Source organism: Sceloporus undulatus, chromosome 2, assembly GCF_019175285.1.
Source record: "Sceloporus undulatus isolate JIND9_A2432 ecotype Alabama chromosome 2, SceUnd_v1.1, whole genome shotgun sequence".
NCBI classification, from domain to species: Eukaryota; Metazoa; Chordata; class Lepidosauria; order Squamata; family Phrynosomatidae; genus Sceloporus; species Sceloporus undulatus.
Window position 1 is genome coordinate 309075936 of NC_056523.1, and position 27220 is coordinate 309103155.

General features: G+C 37.8%; 1 protein-coding gene across 2 annotated transcripts in view; it reads right to left on the reverse strand.

Moving 5' to 3' along the window:
• Positions 1–27220, reverse strand: part of WDR70 (WD repeat domain 70) — a 157624-nt gene that overhangs the window by 85187 nt on the left and 45217 nt on the right. For both annotated transcript variants that reach the window (XM_042452148.1, XM_042452147.1), the window contains one exon: positions 23678–23754. In XM_042452148.1, the coding sequence (XP_042308082.1) occupies positions 23678–23754 (77 nt within the window). The remainder of the gene's footprint in view (positions 1–23677; positions 23755–27220) is intronic.

The following is a 27220-nucleotide window of genomic DNA, read 5'->3' on the forward strand; positions in this document are numbered from 1 at the left end:
TACAGTGTGCATACAATCTATTCACTCTAAACGAAGAGGAGAAAAATTAATGCGACAGTAAAAAAAAAATATTCAGAAGTTTAATCCCATTTTAGACCTTGGGATAAAATGTGGTTTCTGAATGTGGAAAAAAGTGGCTAAAGACTGCAGCAACAGAATACAATGCATTTGCAAGGGATTATTCTGTTTCAAAGATTACAAAACTGCGCCCAACACATGCCCTTATGAAGAGTGCTAACAAGAAGAGGTAAAGGTAGAGTTTATCATGTCTTCCGGACTCATAACCAGGAGGGCAAAAACTGTAAGTAACCTTGATATTCATGCAACTCTGATTTAGCGTACATCCAGTGTAGAGCTAGGCATGTTTGACACCATTGATTTCAGCTCATTGAAGTATGCCTACTGTATTTAAGCACCTATAACTATACCTATTCTATGCTAAATACTTTCTGAAAAACTACACATCCCAGGAGTTTCCTTTACATGAACAGAAGAAGTCAAGAAGACAAGGCAGTTGGCTGGCAACAAGAATGAAGGACAAACATCAGGCGTGCCTTTGTACAAGTTTCATCTGGTAGAACAGCTGCGCTCCTTCTTGGAGAAAATAGATCTGGCCAAGTGATATATGCCTCAATCACTTCCTGTTTAGATTGCTGCTTTTAGGCAATTTTAGGACTATGCAACTCAAAACTCTTAGCAGTAAACTTTTTTGAAAGCTGCAGACAGCTTGCTGCTGGGTGTGTGTTATGTAGACCACTTGGGAATGTATCTGGCATTGCCCAGATTGAGGTTCAGGATCTGAACTTCCAAATTTATGATTGAATTAAACAATGGTCTGACTGGAAGCACATACAATTTGTAAAATTTCTTTTATATCAACTTTCTGACAAAACGGACCAAAAACAGCAATTCCTGGTTAAGTCAAAGCTTTCCAAAGAGCCCTCAGCTTACACAAAATATGGGGACATCAACCAAATCTAAAGAGCAATCTGATCAACATTTATTGATTAGAGCAAAAATGATAGAAATTTAGAAAATTGAATAATCAGATATTAAACTGATTATTTGTCAGTTACACTGGCTCTCTATCTATTTCTTTGCTCTTTTCAAGATGCTATAAAGCCCTCACTAGTTTGGAGTAAATGTGTCATTTAAATAGTGCTTCATTCTATATGGAACCTTTACATAACGTATGATCGTCTATGATCAAATAATTCAGTAAATGATTAGGAGGTCTATACCCTCACTGAGACCAATGTTGTTGGTAGGATTACATGGATCTCAAACCGTGGCTGGCATCCTGTTAGTGGCATAGATATGCATAAGTTAACTTTATGCTTGCATATTTTTTTTCTTGATATTCTTTTCCTCTCTCTGCAGTGCCCAAAGCCACCCCCACCCCCCGACCTACCATAGAAAATCTAAAAGACTCCCACCCATTGCCATTCATATTTGGAGAAAGATGGGAATCACAGTACCATCTGGCTATCTCCCCATGTCCAGATGTGAAATGACTACATTGACCACTGAGGAACCTGGAAGATTTCAATGCATGATTTACCATAATCTCTTTGCCTCTGGCTAGACACTTCTGAGATCTCCCAACTCTTCTCTAAGCATGAATAGCCATGGGTGGGAGGCTTCAGTGGATCTGTGGTAGGTCTAGGGATGGCAAACAGCTCAGAGCAACACGTGTGTTACTATTACACTATCCTGAACCGTGTGAGATTGCAGACAAATGTAAATAAATTAGTTATGCCCTCAGTCTCCAAGATGCACAGAAAAGAACTGATATCCGGGGAGAGAGAACAGTACCTAAAAGACACTTGTGAGTCAAACATAACAGACACAAGCATGCCATATTGTCATGTCTGTCCATACATATAAATTAGGAAAAGAAAACTTAAACAAGTTTAAGTCAACAATCATTAATCTGATGTGTCAAACCCATAAGGCTTTCTATATTAATTTCTCAAAACAGACTGGAGAGAGGACAGTGGTTGATTTTGCAAGTTTGTACTGGATTTAGAAAAATTGCACTTGGGCACTGCCACTGTATGCACTTTCCTCAGATTAAGAGCAAATGTCTCCTGCTGTCTTCTTTTTCAAAAAGGCCTGGACAGCTGCAGTGATCATGATTAAACAGGTTTAATGATACCCAGATGTTGACATAACTGAAGACAAATACTTACAACTAAACCATGTCACTGCATTAGTGCATTTCATTGAAACTTACTAGAAAATTGCCTTCATTGAAATCAATTAAGCACCATGTAGAACGTACCAACAACATAAGCGAATGTCAATATTGCTGGAACATTCTAGCTCAATTTACAAAACCTGCAACTCTTGTTTATGTTTTCCAAGTTTGTATTCTACAAAGGGGGAAATATTGTTTTTTAAGACATCAGGATAAAAGGGAGAAGTCATTTTAATTTCTTTTGAACTGTGCCCACAAGTATTTTCATAACAGAGCTACAGAAACAGTTTCTTAATTGACTTCTGTCCTGGCACTACCATCTCTCTTCCTCACAGTTGGTAAGACAGACCAGGGTTCCTAGCTACTTGACTTGAATGGGTGATGAAAAATGGAACATATCAATCCCAGACGCAAAAACATAATTTACACTGAATCATTAATAATAATAATATTTTTTATTTTTATCCCGCCTCTCCAACAGATCGCAGAGTAGCCTGACCTTGGCATGTTCCAATCTCTTCATCATCTGTAATCAGTTGTGTTCTGCTCCTGATGTACTTTAGAAAAATTAGGAAAAATTGAACATAACAACCATGGCTACAAGTTGTAATAAGTGTGTGTTTTTCAAGCCCCTTTCTTGTGGATTGTGTTTCTATAAAAAATCTATCCAGAGTAACAGAGACTAGCATCAGCTCAAAATTTTGTGTGGCATTGTATATAAATATCCAGAGCATCCCATCATTGTGAACAATAAATTCAAAACTCTATTTACAACTGAATAAACTCTAGGGGTTATCTTCTGCAAGATCAATTCTAAGCTTTCAAAAAACATGAACCCTCATGACAAAATACTATTTTTAAAATGAAAGGCCTCCAAAAGCCTTCAATTAACATACAGAACTTAACCTTGGTCCAAAACAAATGCAGAAATATTCCAGTTTGAGACCACTTTAACTGCCCTGGCTTAATGCTAGGGATTTCTGAGAACTGTAGTTTTGTCAAACGTTTTGCTTAGGTGCAAATACAGTGGCTGTTCAAAGACTGTTCTGGGGATGCTTCAATGATCATCCATCCCTGGTGTGTGTGTGGGGGGGAGAAGAGATGAACCCACATGGCACTGAACTGTGAGAGAATGAGGAACCACTTGCATAAGAGGAAACCAGGTACTTATGCATGTATGTAACGAGAACAAAGAGGATTCCTACCATATTATTATTAATAATAATAATCCTATTATTATTATTATTATTATTATTATTATTATTATTATTATTATTATTATTATTATTATTATATAATGCCCCAAGAAAGCTCCAGTCTAAGACTTTATTTGCTATGCATAAAGTTTCTCTTGTAAAGTAAGATGGCATTGGAAGCCAGCCTATTACTTTGCATTGTACACATGTCCCAGTTCAGAAACACATTTTTTTTTTCAACATCTCAAAAGAGATTAATAAATCAGGAGCAGGGAACTTGGAGGTATTAAAAAGCTGTTCATGCCTGTGACCACCATATTGGGGAGCCAAAATTTAGGTCTTCCAACATAATGATGATAATGTTATGCCTAGGTGAGCATGACTGCATAATCGTTAACTTGCTAACAATGAATGAATGCAATCAGAAGATTTGTCTGTGTATTTCAGTCAGTTATTCTGGTGCTTGCCACCACTTTTGGATAACCTACTCAATCTTGATTTTATAATTTATTAATGCAAGCAGACATCACCATGCAACTCCTGCTGTTCACATATTTATAGAACTAACTACCCACCAAATTCATTCTACTTGTTGTAATCTTGGACACCTTTCCAAAAGGGCAGAATTTTACTAGACAATCATATTTTGTCCAAATAGGAGCTTGCCCACCAAAACATCTAGTATTTAGATATTGTCTACTGCATTTCTATATTCTAGCACAGATGCAGTTGCTCTCTTCCTTAAAATGGAACTATTATGGATAATATAGGGAGAGAGAAGGCTGGCCCAGTTCCATCAGGGGCTAGCCTGAAGAAGAAGAGCCCTCCCTCTGGTCCATCTGCCTTGGTCCAGGCCTCAGAGGGAGAGAAGAATGCTGGACCTGATTCCTCCCCCCCTCACCATTCCCTTCTCCTTTTGTGTCGTGTCTTTTAGATTGTAAGCCTGTGGGCAGGGAACTGTCTGTTATCCCCTCTATTGTAAACCGCTCGGATTCCCAGTGATTGGGCGGTATATAAATAAAACCTATTATTATTATTATTATTATTATTATTATTATTATTATTATTATTAATATATAAAGTCATTTTACATTTCTTACTCTCAGGCAGGTATACTGCGTTGAACACATGGCAATGTGCTCCAGTTATTAGCTGTGAAGGGAATAGCATGTAGTTCTTGCACAGAGTGATCCAGCCCCTCCATGCTTATTGAAACTACATGTGCGTGCCATCCTTCTATTGAATAAAGGCTGTATATGCATCTATGGGAAGGAATGTGGGCACTGGATCCTTCTATGAGAAACACTGATGGGTTTTCCTTTCTGGGAATGGTAGGATCCATTATAAGTGTTCTCAGCAAGGCAAATGCTCAGCCAAGGACCAGACTGGGAAGATTTCGGTAGCTCTGAATGTTCCATCCCACACACAAGAATTGTGCACATAAGAAAGGATCAACTGTACCATTTATACATATGACTACTCAAAATTATACAATCAAAACCTGCATGAAAAAAAGCTTTTTAGAATATAATGAAAACACGCAGAGGCATGGTGACCCTGCCAGTGAAAGTAAAATCAGCATGATTCAGTTCAAACTCATTTCTCAGCCATCTGGGGCCTTCCATATTACCGTATTTAGAAAAATCTGATTTGTGAAGCAATGTTGAGAAAAGGATTTTTGCTTTTTTACTGTCTTCAGTATGTTTTTTTAAAATTACATGCCTCTTTTCTTGCAGTTTGAAGCATCTCAGAATGCAAAGCTGTTCCATAAGGACTTCTTCACCCCAGCAGCCAAGATTTGAATCAAGTCAAATCTTAGAAATTAACATAAACACGCATAGTTTATAAAGACAAAAATAGCTTTACTAAACCTTTTGTAAACATACAACACTCAACAAGGGCCAGAACAGTGAGAGCCATTACTCACAGTTCTGTGCACCAGGCCAGTTCACTTGCTTTGCAACCTTAATCAGTTTTCCGGTACATGTATATAAAAAAGAGGGGGAGAAGGGGCTTTTAAAAAGGCAAAGCTAAGGACAGCAAGTTCCCAACTTTGCAACATGAAAATCTACAATCTATAGTAGAAGTGAAGCATACATGTCCCATTATTTTTTATTTGTCATTATTTGAAAATCCCATTTATGGATTTACACAAAATACAGGGACCTAAAGACTAGACAAACTTTAATTTCTTTATTAAATTTGTATCCCTCCTTTCTGCCCAAGTGACATTAAAAGCAGTCAATGGTAGCAAAATTTTAAAAACTTGCAATTAAAATATTTAAATATAAGTATGGTTTATAAACATAATTAAAAACACATCAATAAAAAAAAGATACAGCACTCTATTTGTTTAAGAGTGCCTTCACCATTAACCCAATAAAATTCCCAAAGCCAGTCTACATAAAAATATCTTTGTCTGATGGCAGCATAACAACAGAGAGAGCCGACTCTCAAGGTGTGCAGGGAAGCCAATTTTGAAGACCAGCTAAGAGTCCTTTGAGAATTCTGGCTTTTACTGATTTTTAATAGGGAGGATACACTTTTATCTTTATATCTTTTAAATGATTTTATACTGTTTTAAATTATGAGTCTTCTACATAACATCTAATTTATTTTTTTTCAGACTTTTGTGTTATTAGGATTTTAGTTGTACCTTGTTTTAACCTTGTTGTTAGTTTCAAAGGACTGCCAACAGAAAATAACAAAAGACAAGGTATGAAGAGTATGTCTTTATTTGCCTTCCCCCGCCATTAAAATACTGCCTCTTTACTGATTTAATATATTGTTTTAATATACTGTATATGGATGTAATGTATTTTAACTCACTTCAGAATTTTTATCATATTTTATTGTATTTTAATATTTTGTTGTTTTGCTATGGCTTTGTGCTAAAGTAATAAAACTGAACTGTCAAATAAATCTCATAATAACCAGAGAGATGTGTTTCTGAAGCCTCACCACAAAGGAGAGCTTTAACTGCCATCTGTATCATGGCACCTATTAATTATATTCTTCCCCTTTCACAAGTGTTCTTTCAAGGCATTCAACGTGTGTGTGAAAAAGAAACTTGGCCTTTCCTCCTAGCCTACAATGAACCCAAAACTAATAGCCACACAACACCCAAGAACCCACCGTGCACAGAATATGAGAAATTTCTGGGGATATCCATTGCTTTGTTTCAAATTCATACTGTACACAAAGAAATAGGCACAATACTATATGCTGTCCTCCTTTGATCTCAGTGTGTGAATAGTTCCACTCTCAAAGACAAATGTATACTTTTTTCCCATTTATGCTTCTGCCACTTGACACATGAAAATATTCAAATACTGTTACTATCTACCTTTCATTGAACTTAAAGGTTTCACTTTAATTCTCAGCTATCAGTGTGTTTAGTTCTAGCTTTTTAGTATAAACACAAGGCCGTTTTTGGCACTTGCATACTCTTTCCCTCACACTTTTGATGAACTTTACGCCTGTTCATTTGCACAATACAAAAAAGATACAAATACTACACTTAATGTATTTATTTTCTGAAGAAAAAATGCACATGGTCTAGTAGTTTTAAGATGACTGAAGAAGATCTGCATCTTATCTCAAGGGTTCAACCATCGGAGAGTGGAACATTTGCCAGTAGATGCTAAATCACACTGACAAAAGTGCAAGTACATCTCAATACAGAGAGTTGACAGCAAGGTTTCCACTATTACAAAATGAAGTAAAGTGCAGGTTGTATATTCACAATTCATGGCATAATATAAATCTGAAGTTTTAGATTGTATGGATCTTAAGGTGTGAAAAGGCCACTTAAATTGTTTAACTCCCTCTCCTGAGATACCTACTTAATATAAAGTAGTTGAAGGCAGCAATGCAATAATAACACAAAATTATCACAAATTAACTAGCTACTCCCCTCCCCTAAAATACATGACTTCAAGGACCGCAAAGTTGCATATAGCTTTGACTAAACTAGTTAAATATTTAAATAATGTTGTTGTCTTCAAATTATTTCCTACTTATGGCAATGCTAAAGTGACCCTACTATAGGGTTTTTTTGGGGCTGAGTGTTTGATTTGCCCAAGGTCATGGCCTAGCAGGAAATCAAAACCTGATCTTCAGAGTTGTGGTCCAATGATCAAGCCACTACACCATGTGGGCTCTATTACAGTTGCTCCTTCTTTTTCGCAGGAAATCCGTTTTGGCCCCCCTCACAAAAATGGAGTTTCTCTTATATTCAAGCCCTGTTGGCTTGAATGTTGGTACAGGCGTGAACACCATTAATTCCCCCTCCATTTGTCCCTTGCACATTAGTGAGGGACACAAGTCTGGAAACTGTGAGAATGGGGGGAGGACTGTATGTAACATTAATTTGCAGTAAAGCACTTCTCTTGGATATGAAGTAATTTTTCTATCTAAAGAACTTCTGCTTCAAAGCAATATAATATATTCACTCTGCATGGTCACTTTGGTGACAAGAGATTAATTTCAGGGAGTCACTTCAGGCAGAAACTGACACCAAGTTGATCATTTTTGCCTTCTCAAATTTGCGTGAGAAGACTGATCACACACACTTCCACCCACTTACCCGATAACTTTAGCAAAAGGACTCTAGTTAATATGAAAATTTTGCTTTTAATCTCAAGTCAATGCATTTATAAGCACTTAAAAGAATGAATTTTCAAACACACACTGGATTCAATGAGATAACTCATAAATGTGGATGTTGTGTTAAAATCAGAAGATTGTGGCATTAGATACTTAAGAAAAGCCACTGTGATGGACAAGACTGAAATCTACTCTCTTCTGGGTTCAGCCAGTACAATTTAATTTTGGCAATTGAATGTACATACTGTAATCCTTCCTTGCGGTATTATGATCTGGACATGCTCAGTGGTTATTCCTTTTTGGTTGAAATTACTACATTGAATTAATTTTGTATTAGAAAAATCTTTGACATTTGCAGGTGCACATGCTTTTTTAAACTCTGTCCATGTGAGCTGAAATTTAACTGATGACGAACGTGGCTGAATCTTGTGTGCTTTTACAAGAAAAATACTGCTCTTGGAAATATGTTCCACATACATATTTAAAACATGTAGAGTGAATAAAACAGCAATAGGACAATAGAGATAAAAAGCAAACATATTATTTTCATTGGACAGTATCCTACTTGCGACATGCATCCATGTCTTTTTGGAAAGAGTTCAGGGGGCTATTCTGTAGCTTTTCATACCTCTCCAAAACCTCTCAGTCCCATGAAGGGCTGCTCCTGCTGCTGTTTCCTGGTGGGGTGGAGACAGCAAGGCATTTCAGATTATTGTGTGGCTGGGCTGAGCTTCAAAGGGAAGAAAAATGAGGGCACACAACTTGTACGTGCATCCTCATTTCTTCCTTTCTCATCTGAGACCAGTTGTTTCTTTCTTATCTAAACTGCCCCCTCTCTCTCCCTCTTTTCAACATTAAGAGGCAGCAGCAGCAATAGTCCACCCAGACCTTGACAGCTACTGGGCTGCTAGAGGACATGAAACTGAACATGCAGCACATTATATTCCACCTACTTGACATAGGATTTTAGTCAGTGTGTTAAGCCAAGAGACCATAGGAATACTATTTAATGCCACATGAAAAATTACATTTCATGAAATTTTAACTTTCTAATTTTGTTTTGAATCTAAATAATGTGCATCTCTTCTAAAGCTTCATCTACACCTGCAAACAAACAAACAAGAAGATACAGTACAACTATAAGTGCATTTGGGGTTTTATTGGTTGTTGTTGTTAATTGCCCCCAAGTTGATCTCAACCCTGCAGATGATATATCTCCAGTACTTCCTGTCCTCCACTACTCACTTATTTCCTGTAAACTCATACCCATGACCTCCTTAACAGACTCCACCAATTTAGCATGTGGCCTTCCTCTCTTTCTACTTCCCTCCACCTTTCCTAGCATTATTGTTTTTCCAGTGAGTCCTCCCTTCTCATGAGGTGTCCAAAGTACAACAGCCTCAGTTTTGTCATCTTGGCTTCCATGGAGATTTCTGGCTTGATCTACTCTAGGACCCATTTTTTTTGTCTTTTTGGCCGTCTACCGAATCAGCACTCTTCTCCAGCACCACATCCCAAATGTATTAATTTTCTTTCTATCTTCTTTCTTAACTGTCCAGTTCTCACATCCATACAGGGTAATAGGGAACACAATGGCTTGTATGATTCTAACTTTTGTGTTCAGTTGTACTGTTGGCACAAATATATAATTATGATGTAAATCCAGTTGCTGGTTCCAACTGGAATAGACCCACAAAATCATCTGTGGAATGGTGAATCAACATTAGTATGTATTCCAATGATTCAATATGCCTATTCTAGTTGAAATTAATTAATTGATTTCGACCTTACTTTGTAATCCAGGATATATAGTCTGCCCTTTCCTTAGTGGGGGATCCATTCCGCACTCCCCTGCGTAAAGCGAATTCCGCTTATGTTCAAGCCCCATTTAAATGAATGGGGCTCGTGCACATGGTGGTATTATTCCCTATGGGATGCGCCGCCCCTTCTCCCAGCGCAGCTTTCAGCGTATGCTGAAAACTGCGTATGACACAGGCGCGCTTTAATTGAGATGCATTTGGTAAACTACTAAAACATGTTTTTAAAATGAGACTCAGGGAAAACAAATATTGAGAAATCCAGTAAAGATTATGCAGTGCGCCCTTGTTTTACGCGGGGGATCGATTTTGACCCCCCCCCGCGTAAAACAAAAAACGCGTATGCTCGAGCCCCATTGGAAGTAACGGGGCTCGTGCCTGCGAAGGCACATGTGTGCCATGGGCACACGCACCAGTTTCTTCTGGCGCCGGAAGAAGCAGCACTGCATGCAGCGTATGCTGAAAGCAGTGTATAATGTGCCTGTGTATGACATGGGCGCACTGTACTGTTCAGAGGGATATGGTGGTCTACCTCATTGACAGGTGTCTAGACATACAGTCCAATCGAACAGTCCTAACATGCGGAAAGACTTATCTATTCATTCCACTTTCCAAATCACATTCCCTCATGGATCAAACAGGTCCACACAAGTACTGTGCCCCATGTATGGCGTATGAGGAGAATGGGGCTTGCACAGCATCTTGGGATGTGTGTTAGGGTCAGAGTCTAGTATTACACCAGGCAAGTTAGTCCACATGCATGAGGAACTTTTTTAAAATGCAGGGATCAGAGGTCTTTTGAAGCTAAAGAACCTAATGCTTTTATATGATATTAATACCATTCTGTGTTCTAAGGGTTCTGTAATTTAGTAGCAAAACATATTTTCAGTTCTAAGCAGTCTCTGAGCCCAGAGAGCAGCAGCCTCAGCACTGCAGCTGGGTTAACCCAAAGCTTGGAAAATTACTCCCAAACTTCCTTAGTTATCATGGCCAGTAAATAGGCTGGCTGGGGTATCCTGGAAACTGTAGTCCAGCTCACAACTTTTCTATGATTCCTTATTGGTCAAAGTGCTGTAGCCTCATAGGACTAGCAGGGTCCAGTCCTGGCATGGATATCCCCAAATGTATTCTTTGATTCTTTTTTTTTTTTGTTTTGCTAGGTCAGTATGAAGCGGAATATAAACGAGGCTGTTTGTTTTGTTTTTTGGGGGTGGGGTGCTGCAAAAATTTCCAGATCGTATGGAGACAAGCAAAAACACATCCAAGCAATTGCTCAAATGCAACAAGATCTGCACGATCCATGTCCTAAAAATAAAAAGCCTCCCCGCAGCATTAACATCCCCCTTTCATTATTTCTCAATTGAATGTATTGATCAAAGCAAAAAGTGAACAATTACTCTTTTTTGTCAATTATATCAATAATTCTGTCAACTTCATCATATTTGCATCTGTTTCTTCTTCTAAACATTACACATCTATTTTCTAGGCTTAGAAAATTGCAGAGATGGGCACTGGCCTTAAAAGCATGCTGCTAGGGAGCTGGTCCATTAAAAAATGTTTTTTGTAAAATTCATTAAAAATTTAATGAAAATGCTCTCAAGCATCAGGGTATTTGTATTTAGATTTCTGCTTTTTTGCCTCAATTTAAAATGTCCACACAGTGTTCCACTGTCTCCCCATGCCCTTCCTATTTCCTGCAATAGATCTGATTGGTAATATGCACATAAACACTTTTCAAGAGTGTATCAAAGTAAAATTTCCAATTTACTTCAGTTCAAAATCAAACTATGAACTTAAGAGAGTCAGTGTGGCATAAGGATCACATAGTATGGTCAAGGACCACATTAAGATTGGAGAAGCCCATGTTCAATTCTTCACTCAGCCATGATTTTTACTGAATGATCTTGGGTCAAGCACTCACTCTCAACCTAATCTACCTTATGGGGTTGTGAATACAGCAGTGGTGGTGGTGGTGGTGTGCTGTCCTTTAGTCTTTACAGGAATGGTGAAATAAAAATGTAATATTTTTATATTGTACAACCTGGTCTTCAACATCTAAACAGTTATGTAATGTACTCTAAGCATGCTTTCTTTAGAAGTAAATCGCATGAGCGCAATTGCACTTAGTTACTAGTTAAGACTGCAGCCTTAAATATATTCCAGGGGCACTGGTTTAGTACATTTCTTACAATATGATCATGGCTTCTAAGGAAAGAATAAATGAGGAAGAAGTAAACAGCTTAAAAGCTTACCCATTAAATCAAAGTATTTGTCCAGCTGAATGCAAAAGCTAGAGTAGCAACAAAGAAAAACAGTGGCTTAATTTCCCTGTGTTCTTTTTGTCAGGCAGCCTTCACATGGGGAAGACTAATGCTGTATCTAAGCAAAACCATAGCGATATGTGGTGTTTATTCAAATGTCTGGTACTGGCCTTGGTGTGACTTTCCCACTACTCCAGCTGCTCAGAAAGCTACAGCCTGGCCAGCATTAGCTATGTACAAAGCACAACATGTTTGTGTAACACTGAAATGACGTAGGAGGTGTTCAGACTAATAAATTTCATCCTCTGCTTTTGTGCACCATAGCCACGGTGGAAGAAACTATTTACATGGTGCAACAGATCGACAGCACTCTTAAAAAATTAAGTTTTTCCTTATCTCTTCTGAAATTGTATTTTCTACTTTAGCTGACTGCAGGGTGAAAAAAAATAAAGGAAGTCACAAGGATAGCACCGTGTCATTGCCTAAGTTTACATTCTTCTCACATTCCCATATGATGTTAGCAAAACAGGTTTGTCGTAAATGAAGATTTCTATAGTGGGCTATAATTTGAAACTTTGCCTTCAGGTTACCCTGAAGGGCAAATAATTCTTTTTTGCAACAATATCTCTACATATCTGGACCAGATCCAAAGCAGAAAACAACAAAGCTGCAGGAATGCTGGAAAAAGCCAGGGGTTTCAACATCACTGAACCAAATTTTACTGAAAGTTACTCAAATTTCCACTATGCTGTTGATAGGGTGGAAGTTCAGAAAATCAGAAGCCACCTTATAATGATTCAGTTCTCCATCCATTTTAGGTATTGTCAGTACTGGCATTAATGTGACAAAAAGCAAAGTGTGTTTGGACTGGCACCCCTTCCCTATACAACAGCCACAGAGATTTGATCTGACTCTTATGTGCAATGCCACCCTTACATTTCTATGTCTCCACCCAGAACTTTGAAGTTACTTTTAAAAAGTAACCTGTTGCATTTGTATTTGCAAGCCTCCATCCCAAGTAGTTCCTTGTTGGTATAAGTGCATTTTTAAAAGGAGTAAATCTTTGCTTTGCTATTTCTGACAAATAATTCAAATAGTGAAACTGTATACCCTTGATTACTAAAAGCCATGCCACTGGTATTCATATGATACACTCTCCCCTCTTTAGTGCTTCAACACAACAACACAGCACAAAGCTATGAACCAAGGACTAAACATTACAGAAATATATCTTTTTATCTCTGAATTTTTGTTGTTGTTTCCTGTACTCACTTTTATCTGTATCCTTTAAAATTTTTATTGTGAGACATCTTGAATCCCAATCTTACGGGAAAGGATACATGACAAAGAAATGAAATGGAATGACAATTAAATTAAACAGAATGAAGTGAATCCACATTCATTTGCAACCATAATGTCATCCAGTTACATTTTCATATTGTAGAAATGAAATTGATCACAACTAACTAATCATTTGCTCTGGTTCCATTTTGGAGACCAGGGTTAAACCCTCACTCAGTCATGAAGGACCCTGATTGTACTCTGGTATCATCTTTTGGCTTTTTACAAAAGTAAAATGGATGAGAGTACCCATTTATATGGCCCACAGTGGAGACAGAAAATTTATCTTCAGATAAATTCCCAGGAGAGCACTAGGAGGATATTTCAAAGGTGTTTAAAAACACACACACACACATCAGAAAGCTAACATAGGTAGTTAAAAAGTGGAAAGAGACAGAACCAACAAAGGAAACTTCTACAATAAGACAGATGCAAAATAAACCATACCACTGGATCCAATGCCAAATCACAAAAACTCAAGCTTGGCTGCATTTCTATTTCTGAAATGGGGAGGGGGCAAGGGATGAGGAAGAGGCAAGGGACATAGAACACCTGCTGATCAGGAATTTAATATCACTCAGCTCCATCTTGCTTATTCACAAAAACAGTCATCACATGTGTGGTAAGAAAAAAGCCAGATAAAAACTCAAGACCCTTGACGATTCACTTCATATTCTCATTTTGTTTTCACATGAAAGCTCAGGGCTTTCGGAATCCTATGAATTATTTTCTGTTTATTACTGTGTTTCAAATAGCAACTCTTAAAAATGTTTATCAGTTCCCAAGAAACATGCATTCATTACTGGTCTAATCCTAAATATAACACACAATGTTTGGAAAATGCCACACTTTTAAGGATGAGACATGTTTATGACATTTGTAGGTAACTTTCTCCTCCATGAGAAGATCTTAGCCATATAAGAAAATAAATAGCTAGGTCAAATTCCTTCAAACACAAAATAATTTTCAGAATCACTGTTCAGTAAAATATAAAAAATGCTGGAAATGCATTCCACCTTAATATAACAGTGGCAGATAGCCCTCCCTCAGTGAGGATAGTTAGAATCTATGAACATTTTTCATTTAATAAAATAACAGACTTTCATGTGGTCATTTGTAACCTGCTTTACTATACATAATTTTCACTAGGAGTTGATGATAACAACTGTAATAACAATGAACTGGAGTTCATTTAGTTCTTAGTTCACAGTGTTTATTTTGGTGTTACAAAAGTCCATGTGCCAGAGCTTAGGAGTAATGAAAAATGCACCAAGCAATGCAATAGGTATGGGTTACATGACTAAGCACTGAGGTTAGTAATTGGAACAAATTATTTTAAACACACTACAATGTGTGACAGGAATGAATTGCTTTTTTAAAATTTGCTTTTTAAATTTCCAACATCTACTTTGTACACAGCCTGAGAGAAGGGGAAAAGCAAAACCCCTCTTTGAACTGAACTTGACAAGAAAACCCTGTGATAGGGTTGCCTTAGGGTTGCCATAAATCGGAAACTACTTGAAAATACAGTGGACCCTTGATTTACGTGGGGGATCCATTCCAGACCATGTAAAAGAAATGCCGCAGGATTTCAAGTCCCATTGTTTTCAATGGTGGCGTGCTCCTATGCGGTGTGTGCACCACTCATTTAACAGGGACTCGCCATTCATGTGACATCAAGTATGCATGTGGCACAGGCGTACTGTACACAACCACAACAGCCACCTTGTACTACTTAATTGGCATATAAATTGTTGCACTGAATGTCATTTTAATGCCTAAGCTTTTCTTGATAAACAATGATGTGAACAAGCTACATGTTGATGCACAAATTAGGACACAGTCCAGAAAATGTTGAAAGGAACTGTAATGAATGTGAATGTACAGAGGTTCCATCCTCTCAAAAGTTTTACAGCAACACAATTTTTCAATACTACTAAATGTATTGCTTGCTGTTAGAAATGTTATATGCTATACTTTCCAAGGAAAGCTCAAATGTGGGGCAACGTATCTTATGTTTAACTACAGCCTAGACAATTGATTTAACCTGGCAGAGAGCAAAAACACTTAAGCCTTTCCCTCTCAGAGTGAAGAATACTGAAGGTCCCAGTTCTCAGAAGCAATGTCTGGTTAATTTTTAATATGTAAACAGGTGCTGTTTATCTCATACAGGAGCAAGAACATAAGACACAGGAGTTTGCCTTGGACATGTCTCGGTTCTTGCACAATTATTTTACAACACCAGAGGTCCCCCTGCTGGTTGTTGTTGTTAACTGCTGTCAGGTCTATTTTGACTTATGGCGACCCAATGAATGATACCTCCAAGTTCCCCTATCACCAACAGCCCTGACCAGCCTTGCAGATTGAGGAATGTGGCTTTCATAACTGAGTCTACCCATCTGTAATGTGGTCTTCCTCTTCTCCTACTGCCTTCTACTTTACCAAGGATTAGTGTCATTTTTCATATGCCAACTCTTCTCACATTATGTTCAAAGTGCAGCAGTCTCAAGACTTTATCACACCAGGCTGCTAAGATGCCACAATCATGTTAGTGTAGGAAACACAAACATACCGGTTTGGGGAAGGTCATTTTTGGATAGTTCTTCAAAAGTGCCATGATGCTGCCTGGGCTCTGTCTTCTGCATGCCAGTCATCATAACCCCACCTTCCTGCCCTTCCCAGTGTGCTTTTTTAGTCTGTATTTTTTTGTTTCAAAATATTTTTCAATTGTACAATCACAGCAATTGATTAAATAGAAAGGAAAAGAAACTGGGTGGAAGATGGAAAACGGTATGCTTGGGAATAGCGCAGGGAAATAGATAATCACATCCACTTGTGCTGTGTGACATAGCAGAACTGAAGCAGGGGGTTCGACTGGATGGCCTTTGTGGTCTCTTCCAACTCTACGATTCTATGATCACATGTGAATCAATAGTGAAAAAGCAGCATGACTGGGAGGCACTTACAGGTTTTGTCTGTCAATGAAAAGAAGTGCTCCAGGAACAAAGGAAAGCTATAGAACAGGACACAATGTATGATGAGGTATGGCCACAGATACTACTATTCTGCTGGAATTCCGCTTTGGCAGCCTCATGTAATAAAGTCCTCGGTTTAGTCATCTGTGCTTTTAGGGAGAGTTCAGGTTTAATTTGTTCTTTGTTGTTGTGTGCCTCCAAGTTGTTTTTGACTTATGGCAACCATAAGGCAAATCCATCAAAGGGGTTTCTTGACAGGTTTCTTCAGAGGGGGCTTGCCATTGCCATCCTCTGAAGCTAAGAGAGTGTGACTTGTCCAAGGTCACCTAGTGGGTTTTTATGCTCAAGTGGAGAATCAAACCCTGATCTCCAGAATTGTAGTCCAACACTCAAACTGCTATACCACATGGCTCTCTAACAACCATTTGTTTGTCATTTTAGCAGTCCACAGTATCCATAGAACTCTTCATCAACACATTTCAGATATGCTGATTTTCCTCCTATCAGATTTCTTCGCTATCCAGCTTTGTTTAGTTCCTTCACAGCTACCCTTCCAAGTTCTACTCTTCTCCTGATTTCTGACTACTGTCTCCATTCTGATCAATGACTCTGTTTTCTATCCTGAAAGTAACCTCTTGTCCTGAGCACAGATTACGTATCAGGACAGTCAAATGTTGGGGCCATTTATTTAAGAGTGATCCATAGTGTTTCATTATCTACACAATCATAGGCTTTGCTGTAATCTATAAAGCATAGTCTTTGATGTACATTATCCAGTGGATGTTTGCAATACATCACCTAGTCGCTCTTTCTTTTCTGAACCCAGTTTGGACATCTGGTATTTCTTGCTTCACATATGATAAGTCTTTTTATTGAAGAATTCTAAGCATCATTTTACTTGCATGGGAAATTTATCCCTGCTGGTAGCCTACTGCTATGTGAGTGCAGGCATTTTCATTATCAGCAATTGCTGAAGTTCAAGGTCAAAAATTAGCAGTTTGTGTCTGTTCCATGTTAAGAACAAAACAAAATAAAAAAAGCAAATGCTAAGTTAGCAGTCTTATTTTGCATTTTAACTTGTTACAGAGCATAATGTGACTACTTTATTCAAAAGAGTAACAGGACCAAAATAATAGCTTAACTACACCACGTTAGGTACTGACCAAACACTGTTTAGCTTCAATCATACCAAAATTGAAGAAAATAAGTGTGTGCAAACACATTTTTGCTTTTTCAAAAATACCTATACATTATAAGCTGGAAAAGAAGGCAAACCTTCAAAATGGTAATGGAAAAAATAATGACATACTGCTATTGTATCAAATATTATAATATTATAAATAGATATGATGGCAAAAAGTCTTGTAAAATCCCTGACATGCTTCAAATATTTAAAATGCATGTCATTTAATACATCTCTGATAATAAACTATACTACTACTACCACCACCTTCATCCCTCAGCTACCATCTGTTATGTTATAACAAATACTCTGTTTACACTAAAATAACCATAACAAAGATTATTTTCCATTCCTCTATGTATAGCCAATATTTTGTAAGCCCTTTTTATGTTCAGTTTTTGTTGGGCTGTTTCCTTTAGGGGTCTGTGCCTTTCTATGTTCCTCCTAAATAATTTCTATTATTGCTCATAGTGGGACTTCCTATTATTTTCCTTCTTCTTCATACACAAACATGTACTCACATCTGCATTCTCCAAGTCTACCTTCAGCACAATCGAGACATTTAAAATATATTAGCCAAATTTAGTAATTTTCCATTTGTCTTCTGTTGTCCTATTAAAAACATTTTAATTGTGGCTATGCTTTTGAAAACAAGAGAAATTGATTGTGTCTTTCAGAATGAAAGTCATGTCCCATAGATTACAGGCTATAGTAATAATATTGAAGCCTAATTTGCTGAAGCAGTAAATGCATTAACTGAAGGAACACTGTAAGTAGGCATTTGTTTCCATTAGCCACTCAGAAAACTGACTGCCAAGAAAAATAGAGACTTTGGGAACAACCTTGGGATTTCTATTCTTGAGGCTGATGGAAACCAGAAACCTTTGCAGAGTTGAAACTAATTCTCTGGGAAATGTGGTTGCTATTTCACAATGCTTGAGCACCACCCAGTAGCCAGCACATGAAACAGCACTCATTGTAAACTCGTCATAGACACACACACCACATACAATGGGAATATAAAATGGCAGAAATAAGCAAGAATGAATGAAATAAAAATATAATATAAAAATGAAGACTGTCTAGTTCGAACAAAAGAGAAGAGTTTGAAAATATTTAAATCTCAGTTTTAAAAAGAAGCCTGGAACATATCAATCAATGTAACACCACCACCTTGGAATAGCTAGTGCCAAAATCCTCAACTCTACAATTCTGTGACCCCATTGAGGGCTTAAGCAGCCTATCAGATGCATTTGACCTAGATCTTCCATCTTCCCAGCCAACATGGTCAACTGTAGCTATAGTCCAACAGATCTGGAAAGCAACAAGTTGAAGAAGACTGGGTTAAAGGAAAGAGAAGGATATAGATACACTGTCTGCAGTATGCGGGAAGGCTAATTTTTCACTTCAGGTAGTGAAAAAGGCAGACACAATGCTGCTCAAATTATGGTTACATGCAATCATTGTTATAGTAGCCAAGACATCAATTAAATTCATTAATAATCAATAGAACACAAGGGGGTACAAATGAATTATCACATAAGGTGGAGTATTAGGAAGCCAAATTAATTGCAAACCAGAACCAATACATCATCTTCTAGAGAGACTTACAAGACTGATAATTGTTAAAATATATTTCTAAATTGTATTGAAAATGTTCAGATGTGTCAATGGTTAACTAAGGTTTAAAATGGTTCCTGTTGCAGGCCAGAAAGCCTAGGCCTGGAAGAACAAGTCTTCAAGGACATGTGCTGAGACATAATATAAACAAATGTATTATTGTTATGGTCTTGTGTAGTATGGTGACTTCATGGGAAAGAGGTGTGTCCACTTGGTGGGAAGGTTGATCTTTTGAGAGAACAAAGACTGATGTCACATTCGAGCTTCTAGCATGGACTCTGAAAGAGTATAGATGTATAGTAGCCTGCTATAAAGTGTAAATAGCAACAAAGTCAATAAACCCTCATTTGAGTGAAAATCTGTGTTGAAGTTACTTTGTTCCTGAGTTCCAGAGAAGACTGCATCTGTTCCAGTTGGTACCAGTCCAGAACCACCGGTAACAAGAGACATCAACCATCCCAAAGATCTTTTTCTCTAAAATAATAACCCTCAGGCAGGGGAAGGCTGAAGGAACTACAAACAATTTGGCTTGTGCGTGTTTGTGTATGTGCCTCCAAGTAGCCTGTCAAATTCATGAATTTCATATGGCTTACTTAGGGAAGGAATATGCAGAGGTGATTTTATCAATTCCTTCCTCTGTAATATACCCTACAGCACCTGGTAACCCAGTTTAATTTATTCATGGGTGCAGTCAGAATTTGATTGTATAGCAATCCACCAACTGCAGATATTTATCCCATAAGTGCATATAACTCTGAAAATGTATGGGAGTGGGAAGAGGTATTTTCTCACTGTAACTTTCAAGTGTCTTTGGAGACTTCAGAAACAGATATGTTTAATACAAAGTCTTTGTCCTGTATTCATTTGAGAAACTCGCTTGCATATGACCATGTTCCAAAAGAATGATTACCGGACATTATCAGTTATCATCCATATGTATGTAAGCAAGCAAGCAAGCAATTAAAGAAAAGACCATGTCCTGGCATATGAACTGTGTGGGCACACACAGCACAAAGGCTTCCATATGTCCTCACCACATATAGATTGCAAGTGATTTGGGACAGTGCTACTCAATTTGGTGCCCTGGGCCGGCACTAGTCCCTAAACCATTAGACACTGATCCCTAGAGAGGAAAGAAGCAATTGTGTTCAGAGGAAACAAATATGGTGCTGGTCCCCTTGCACACTGAGGACAAAGCCCTGCTGGTCCCCCACATTAGATAGCTTAAGAAACAATGATCCGGAAGATACATGTATGCTCTTCTCTGTGTGATCAATCCAGACATTTCACAAAAAATGGACTATTCACATCATCATTATTTATTTGATTGAACTCTTTGGTTCAACCTTTACATTCCCTAATAGTCACTGTTTCATTATTGTTGGTGGTGTTGGGGTGTGTTATTGTACATTACCCAGAAAAGGCCACTTTATTGGTGGTTTAAAAGCCCAATAAATAAAACAATATAAAGTTTTAAAACTACAGTTTAGGAGAGAGTGAAAAATATGCAAAATCCAAGAAAAATTCATAGCATTCTTTTCTCCAACTGTACTTGGGCAGATCCCTCTGTAGACTATAGCTTATTTCCAAGAAAGCATATTTTCACTCCAATTGTCATTCTGACAAATGATTCTTGTTAATCAAGAAAAGGTCTGTTGCGGTACTACACTGCTGCACCTTAAGTCCTGATTTTTGGCATGTGGACACATAAGAGACATGATGTATCAATTCATAGTTTCAAATACTTATTTTATTATGTAAGGCAATTTGGAGAACATAATCATATATCAAATTAAATCACTGCTTGTATAAATTTAAGTCACTTGTTCAGGACATAAATTTGAACATGAAATGTTAACATACAGTATTTACCATTCTCACAGCAAAAAAATGGGAAATCTGAAGTGCATATGTTTTTTATTTTAAATTACCTCTGTCTAATGTCTACTAAGTATAAATTTAGTTGTTTTTAAACTAATGAAATAGAAAATATGTTACCACTTGGACTCCTAAGAAAAAAAGTTATTAAACTATTTGTAATAACAATTGAAATGATCTTCATTTTCTGAATAGGAACTGAGATTTATTAATACCAATTAGTTTTAGAAGCTTGTATTAAATATACCGAGCTCCCTGAACTTTGAGTTTCAGCTAAAGTAGACTCCCTGAAACGAACTGGAGTTTTCAGTTACAACTTATACAGGACCAACTGATTTCAATTAGACTATTCAATAAAGACATAACATTGGATTTAACCCACTGGATTTCATAATTATCTTCCCTGCCTTCAAACCCCTAATTCATGACTGTCGTAGACATATACTCTTAACATGGAAGAACTGAACACTACTGTTAGTCCTAACTACAGTAGATTCACTGGAAAAATGGGATATACTTGTATGTTGGCTCGTTCACTCAACATCCAGTAGACTACTCCAAGTCAGACTAACCAGCAAGAGGACTCTAATACACACATGGAACACTCCGATTTGAAGAGCTCTCTTATTAACTTTGATGAATTGGGCAGATAGGAAAGTTAGCACAAATGGGTTAATGGGTTTGTTGTTGTTATTTGTGTGCCTTTGAGTCATTTCCAGCTTATGGTGGTACGATGGGGTTTTCTTGGCAATTTGTTCAGGAGTTTTGCTTTTGCCTTCCTCTGAGAGTGAGAGAGTGTAACCTGGCCAAGGCTAAATGGCCCACAAAACTACAATTCCCCAGAATTCCATAGCATTGAGCCATAGTAGTTAGTGGGGTTCACACTGGATTATTTCTGCAGTGCAGATGCAGCCAACAAAACAGATGCAAAGTTCTTGAAAAATCTCTTTTATAACTAACCCCCTCCTTTCCCCCCCTTTTTTTCTCCCTTTCTTGTGATTACATCTCCTTAATATCCTTGTACCCTGCTTTAATTTTTGGTCTCCCTCATGAGAGCTTCAAAATTGGGGGGTTTTTTGGAACAAATGAGAAGTCTTTATGTGGAAGATCACTCCCTTTCAAGCTGCCCTTACTACTTGTAGGCTTAAAATGTTTTAATTTTGGAATTTACTTAACAATCACATTCTAATCATCAACTAAAAATATATGGTTTGAATGTTATGTCTTAAATGTTGCAATTTACCAACCCTGCGGGACTAACAAGATGGTAGTTTTGCAAAATACAGAACAAGTAGGTTTTAGGTAAAGAATCACCTGGGAAGTGTAAAATTAAATGAGAAACAATGTTAAGGAGCTGTTAGCTAAGGAACAAATAAATTTTATATTTCCTACATGGTTCTTTATCTAAAACAGGATTTTTGCAAAACATTTTATTCTTTTTGTCAGTTCTGGTATTCTGGAATTGATTTAATGATAAAAGTCCAAACTCTAGTCAATTACTTTACTTTTAAAAATAAATTTAATTAAGCTGCACATTTACATTAAAAAATGTCCAGCTTAACTGATAACTTAATTATCAATTGATAATTGGTAATTTTAAATAGTGCTTATCTCCAGGAGGAAAAGCTCAAAAGCTGCATTCTTCTGCACACTTATAGCAATAGCAAGTACAGTGGTACCTCGGGATACGAAATACCCAGGTTACGAATTTTTCGGGATACGAAAAAATCCCATAGGGATTTATTGTTTCGGGTTACGAAAAAACTCTGGCGCTATTTTAAATGGAGCCGCGGCTTTTTCCCCATTAGCGCCTATGGGTTTTCGGCTTACGAAGGCTTTTCGGGTTACGAAAGCGGCCGCGGAACGAATTATTTTCGTAACCCGAGGCACCACTGTACATTTCTATACTGCTTATCAGTGCACTTAAGCACTCACTAAGCGGTTTACAATGTATAAGCTAATTCCCCCCAACAAGCTGGGTATGCATTTTAGTGACCTAGGGAAGGAGGCCAGGCTGAGTCAACCCTAAGCTCCTGGCTGGTACTGAACTCAGAACCTTGTGGTCTGTGAGTGGGTGGTTGCAGTACAGACATTTAATCACTGTGCCCCTCATTAAATGAGATGAGTACCCCCCTGAAGCCAAATCCAGAAGTCTTGGGAATAAAAGAAGTCCACATTTATACCGAGACAAATATGTTCTTTTTTTCTTACTTCTCTCCAGCTCAGTTCAGAGATCAAAACAAGTAATGGCTAATAGGACATTAAACATTATGTTGCAATAGTGTCTTATTTGCAATCACTCAGCATATCAGAAGTAGAAACCAGCCTTCAAACCATGATTCAATGTAACGTTTGATTTGCTAAACTGAAATTAAGGCTGCTGTTCTGCTTCCAGAAAATGGTTGCAACCCATTAAAAGAAAACAAAAGCACACAAGTAGCTCTTAACCATGGTTAGCCTATTTAAATCATCTTCAAACTCAAAACTGCAGTTTCCTGTGGCATCTGAACTGAGCTTTCCAAGTTAAGAGATGCCACCATAAAGCACTGAAAAGTAAGCACATTTACAATAAATAACAATCTTGTTAAAGCAACTCACCCATCATTGGAGCATGTCAAAAACTCCTCCTTTATTTTGGGATGCCAGCAACCTGAATTAAGCATTGCTGTGTGTCCCTAGGAAAAAGAAAAAGAAAAGGAGGTAGGGATATAACAGCTGATGAAGCAAACAGTGTTTTAGCAGAATTTACTGTGAAGGTGCCGCCAGTCCCTCCAATGGGATCAGAATGATTACATTACCAAAGGAAAGCAGAAATCACATGGTCAGCATCTTTTCTGTTGGTAGTGATGATCGTGTGTGTGTGTGTGTTGTGTGCCTTTAAGCTGTTTCCAACTTACGGTGACCCTAAGGCGAATCTACCATAGGGCTTTCTTGACAAGATCTGTTCAGAGGAAGCTTGCCATTGCTTCCCCCTGAGGCTGAATTGCCCAAGGTCACCCAGTGAGTTTCATGGCCAAGGTGGAAACTGAATCCTGGTCTCCAGAGTTGTAGGCCAGTACTCAAACCACTATGCGACATTGATGATCTTGACTCATCCTTTAAGGTCTGTTCATACCCAAGCATTTAGAAGAAAATTTGGGCTAAGGAACTGTTAAGGAAAAAGCAACATGGGACATAAAGTAGTGAAATAAAACTTGTATGTGAGAGTCAGAGTGACTCAGCAGAAGCCAATGGAGAACCACACAGGTGTGAATGGTAAGACAATTAACAAGTGCTGAATGCCAAGGACAAGAATGTGGATAATTGAACACACCTGAAAATTGTAAAGTGGTCAAGGCTGAGATGATGAAATCATTAATTGTGGGATGGACAAGGAGAACCAATGGGAATGATGTACACGCCTACTGGGTGGAAACAGACAACAGTAGGTGGTGCCATGATTTGGCTATAATAAGGACTATACATCCCAATGCATTTTGTGGGTAGTAGTGGATTGTTGTGTGGGTTGGAGAGTGAGGAGTTGAGTATTGTTTGGAGCTGTGTATATAGTAGAATAAAGTAGATCTTTTATATAAGACTACTGAGTTGTCTGGTGTCTTGGGTGAAGCTACAAGAACCAGCAGGACCCTGGTGAAGAAGGGTGAAGACTTCTGTGGAGGCAAGAGAAGGCTTGGAGAGTTTGTCGGGGTCTTCAGCCTGTTCTCTGCAACTCTTGCAAAGAGATACAACAACTGGCCAAAACTGGTCAGCGTGGTGCACAACCAGGTGGTGAGTTCCAGGCCAGGTGAAGAGCCACAACTCCCATCATCCCTGACAGGAACCACAAACAGAAAAAAAAGGATAAGAGTGGAGACTAAATGCAGAGAAAAACCTCTAAATCTTCCGAGCTATGAGTAGAAAAATCTGATTGACTTAATGTTGTGCAATATGAAGATTCAGAGTCCATATACATGATGTGGCTTGGTTAAAATATTTCTATCCCACCCTTTGTTGTAGGATCTCAGGCTGGTGTACAAATAAAACAATACAAGCAATTTAAAACATTTTAGATTAAAATACTAAAATCATTTAAACAAGATAAAAATATATTAACCACATCAACAAATTAAAACAGCATAAAAGGTTACAGCAGTTCAAACAATATACATTTAAAAGTAAATTAGAATAAAGAAATGGACATCAACCCATGCTGTGTTACCCTCACTAGGTAGATGTGTATACAGAGAAGCAATCCCTGAAGAACTGAGGTCCTGTGCTGTTTAGGGTCATCATCAGCACCTTGAATTCAGACTGGAAATTAACTGGCAAAAAAAGCAGCTCCGTTAAGACCAATGTTGTGTGTTGTCGTTACGGTATTCTGGACAGCTATCTTCTACATTTTGCACTATCTGTAGGTCCTGATTCATCTTCAAAGACAGCCCTTACATACACCACAATATTGTAATTTAACTGGGAAGTTACCAGTATGTGGGCTACAGTTACTTCAGTCCAGGAAATGCTGTAGTTGGTGCACCAGTTAAAATTGTTGCCAGGCACTTCAACAAGTTAAGGTTGGGCTGCCCTGCCAATCTCAGAAAGGTGCATTAATAGTAAATGTTGATGAGCTGGCAACTGTTTGCACTAAGACAGTTGTAACATATAATGGCCTAGAAAGATTTTTGTGCCTCACAAACAGTGTATGATTTGAGTCACCTTGTTAATGATGAACTTTTAAGCTTAGCAGATAGAGGTGGAAAACCAAGGAAACCTTGAAAAAACAATGAAGGAAAGAACAACTGTTGGAACAAGCATATAGGTACATGAATTCAAAAATCTGAAGTAAGCAGGTAAGAACAATTTTTTTAAAAAAAATTAAAACTTGAAGCTGAGATTAAGAGAATGGAACCAGCTTTGTTCTGGGTGAAGGCTGGAAACAAAATTGTAAGGAGAAAGCAAAAGCAAGAGATCATGCACTTGTAATCTCTGCCTTTTTTTTAGCCCTAAAGTGATCATCAACTTTGTTGCTCTATTTTATAATGTTATCAGAAGGAAGGAAATGAATAATGTTTCTGTATATCTAATTTGACTTGTTCTCTTAATATATGTCATGACTGTCCTTTTTACATCTAAAGTATGTCATTTCTTTTCAAGTGGGTGTTTTGGCATAAGGCAGAAATTTGGCATGTGAATTGCCTGATTAATTCCCTTCCTCATTTTGGCGTGAATTTTGGATCTACTGTAACATTCAATTTGTCTTCCTCAAACACAAGTTTGGGTTTACAGAAAGGGCTGCTAGCTCTGACACCCTTCTTGCAGAAGTTAACACTACTAAGAAGACCATCTTAAATGTAAGTAGCCTTAACTATTCCTCCTTTTTTAGTTCAAAGTAAAGTAAGCCCCCATTAGAACATTTAATACCAAATTTAGCTCTCATGACAGAAACCTATGTACAGTCAGTGGTGCCAACAAGGTGGATGTCTCAGTGACAACTCCCCTTCTGGTCTTATTACTTAACCAAAGGCTGCTGCCTGCCTCTTTAAAGCATTTGGCTGTAAACTCTTTTTAATTACACCTTGTAGAAAGTCCAGCACATGAGTAACCTGAATTTGGTCTAACTGTACTGTATTACCCCCACACCAATTTCAGTGTGCTACTATGTATTTTCTGTGTTGATTGTTTAAAGGATACTAAAATTGTATCTGCAGCTGGCCCTTTGTATCTGCAGGGGTTCCATTCTGACACACACACACCATGGTGATGCTACATGCACATGACAGCTTTGGCAGTATTCATATCTCCTGCAAATTACATGCATCGGAATGTGACAATATGCTTCTTTCAAATTTACTGAAAACAGCCAATTGTTCTTCTCCAAATTGGCCCTGATTGTTTGTAATGTTTCCATCTTAAACTTTTGGTACTTCACAAATCCATTCAGGTATTTTAGATCTAGAACTAGATATTTTTGAATTTCTGTGAGGTGTTTGACTTCCTTGCAAATTCTGTCCTGTTTTAATTGATTCCTTGGTATAAGTGATATTAGGCACCTACTTTTCAACTTCCTTGAATAAATAATTGTGAGTGGTTACTTGATTCACCCAAAGATTGGCTGATATTTTTGTCCACAATGAATCAAAAATGAGCAATCTCCCCTCTACCAGA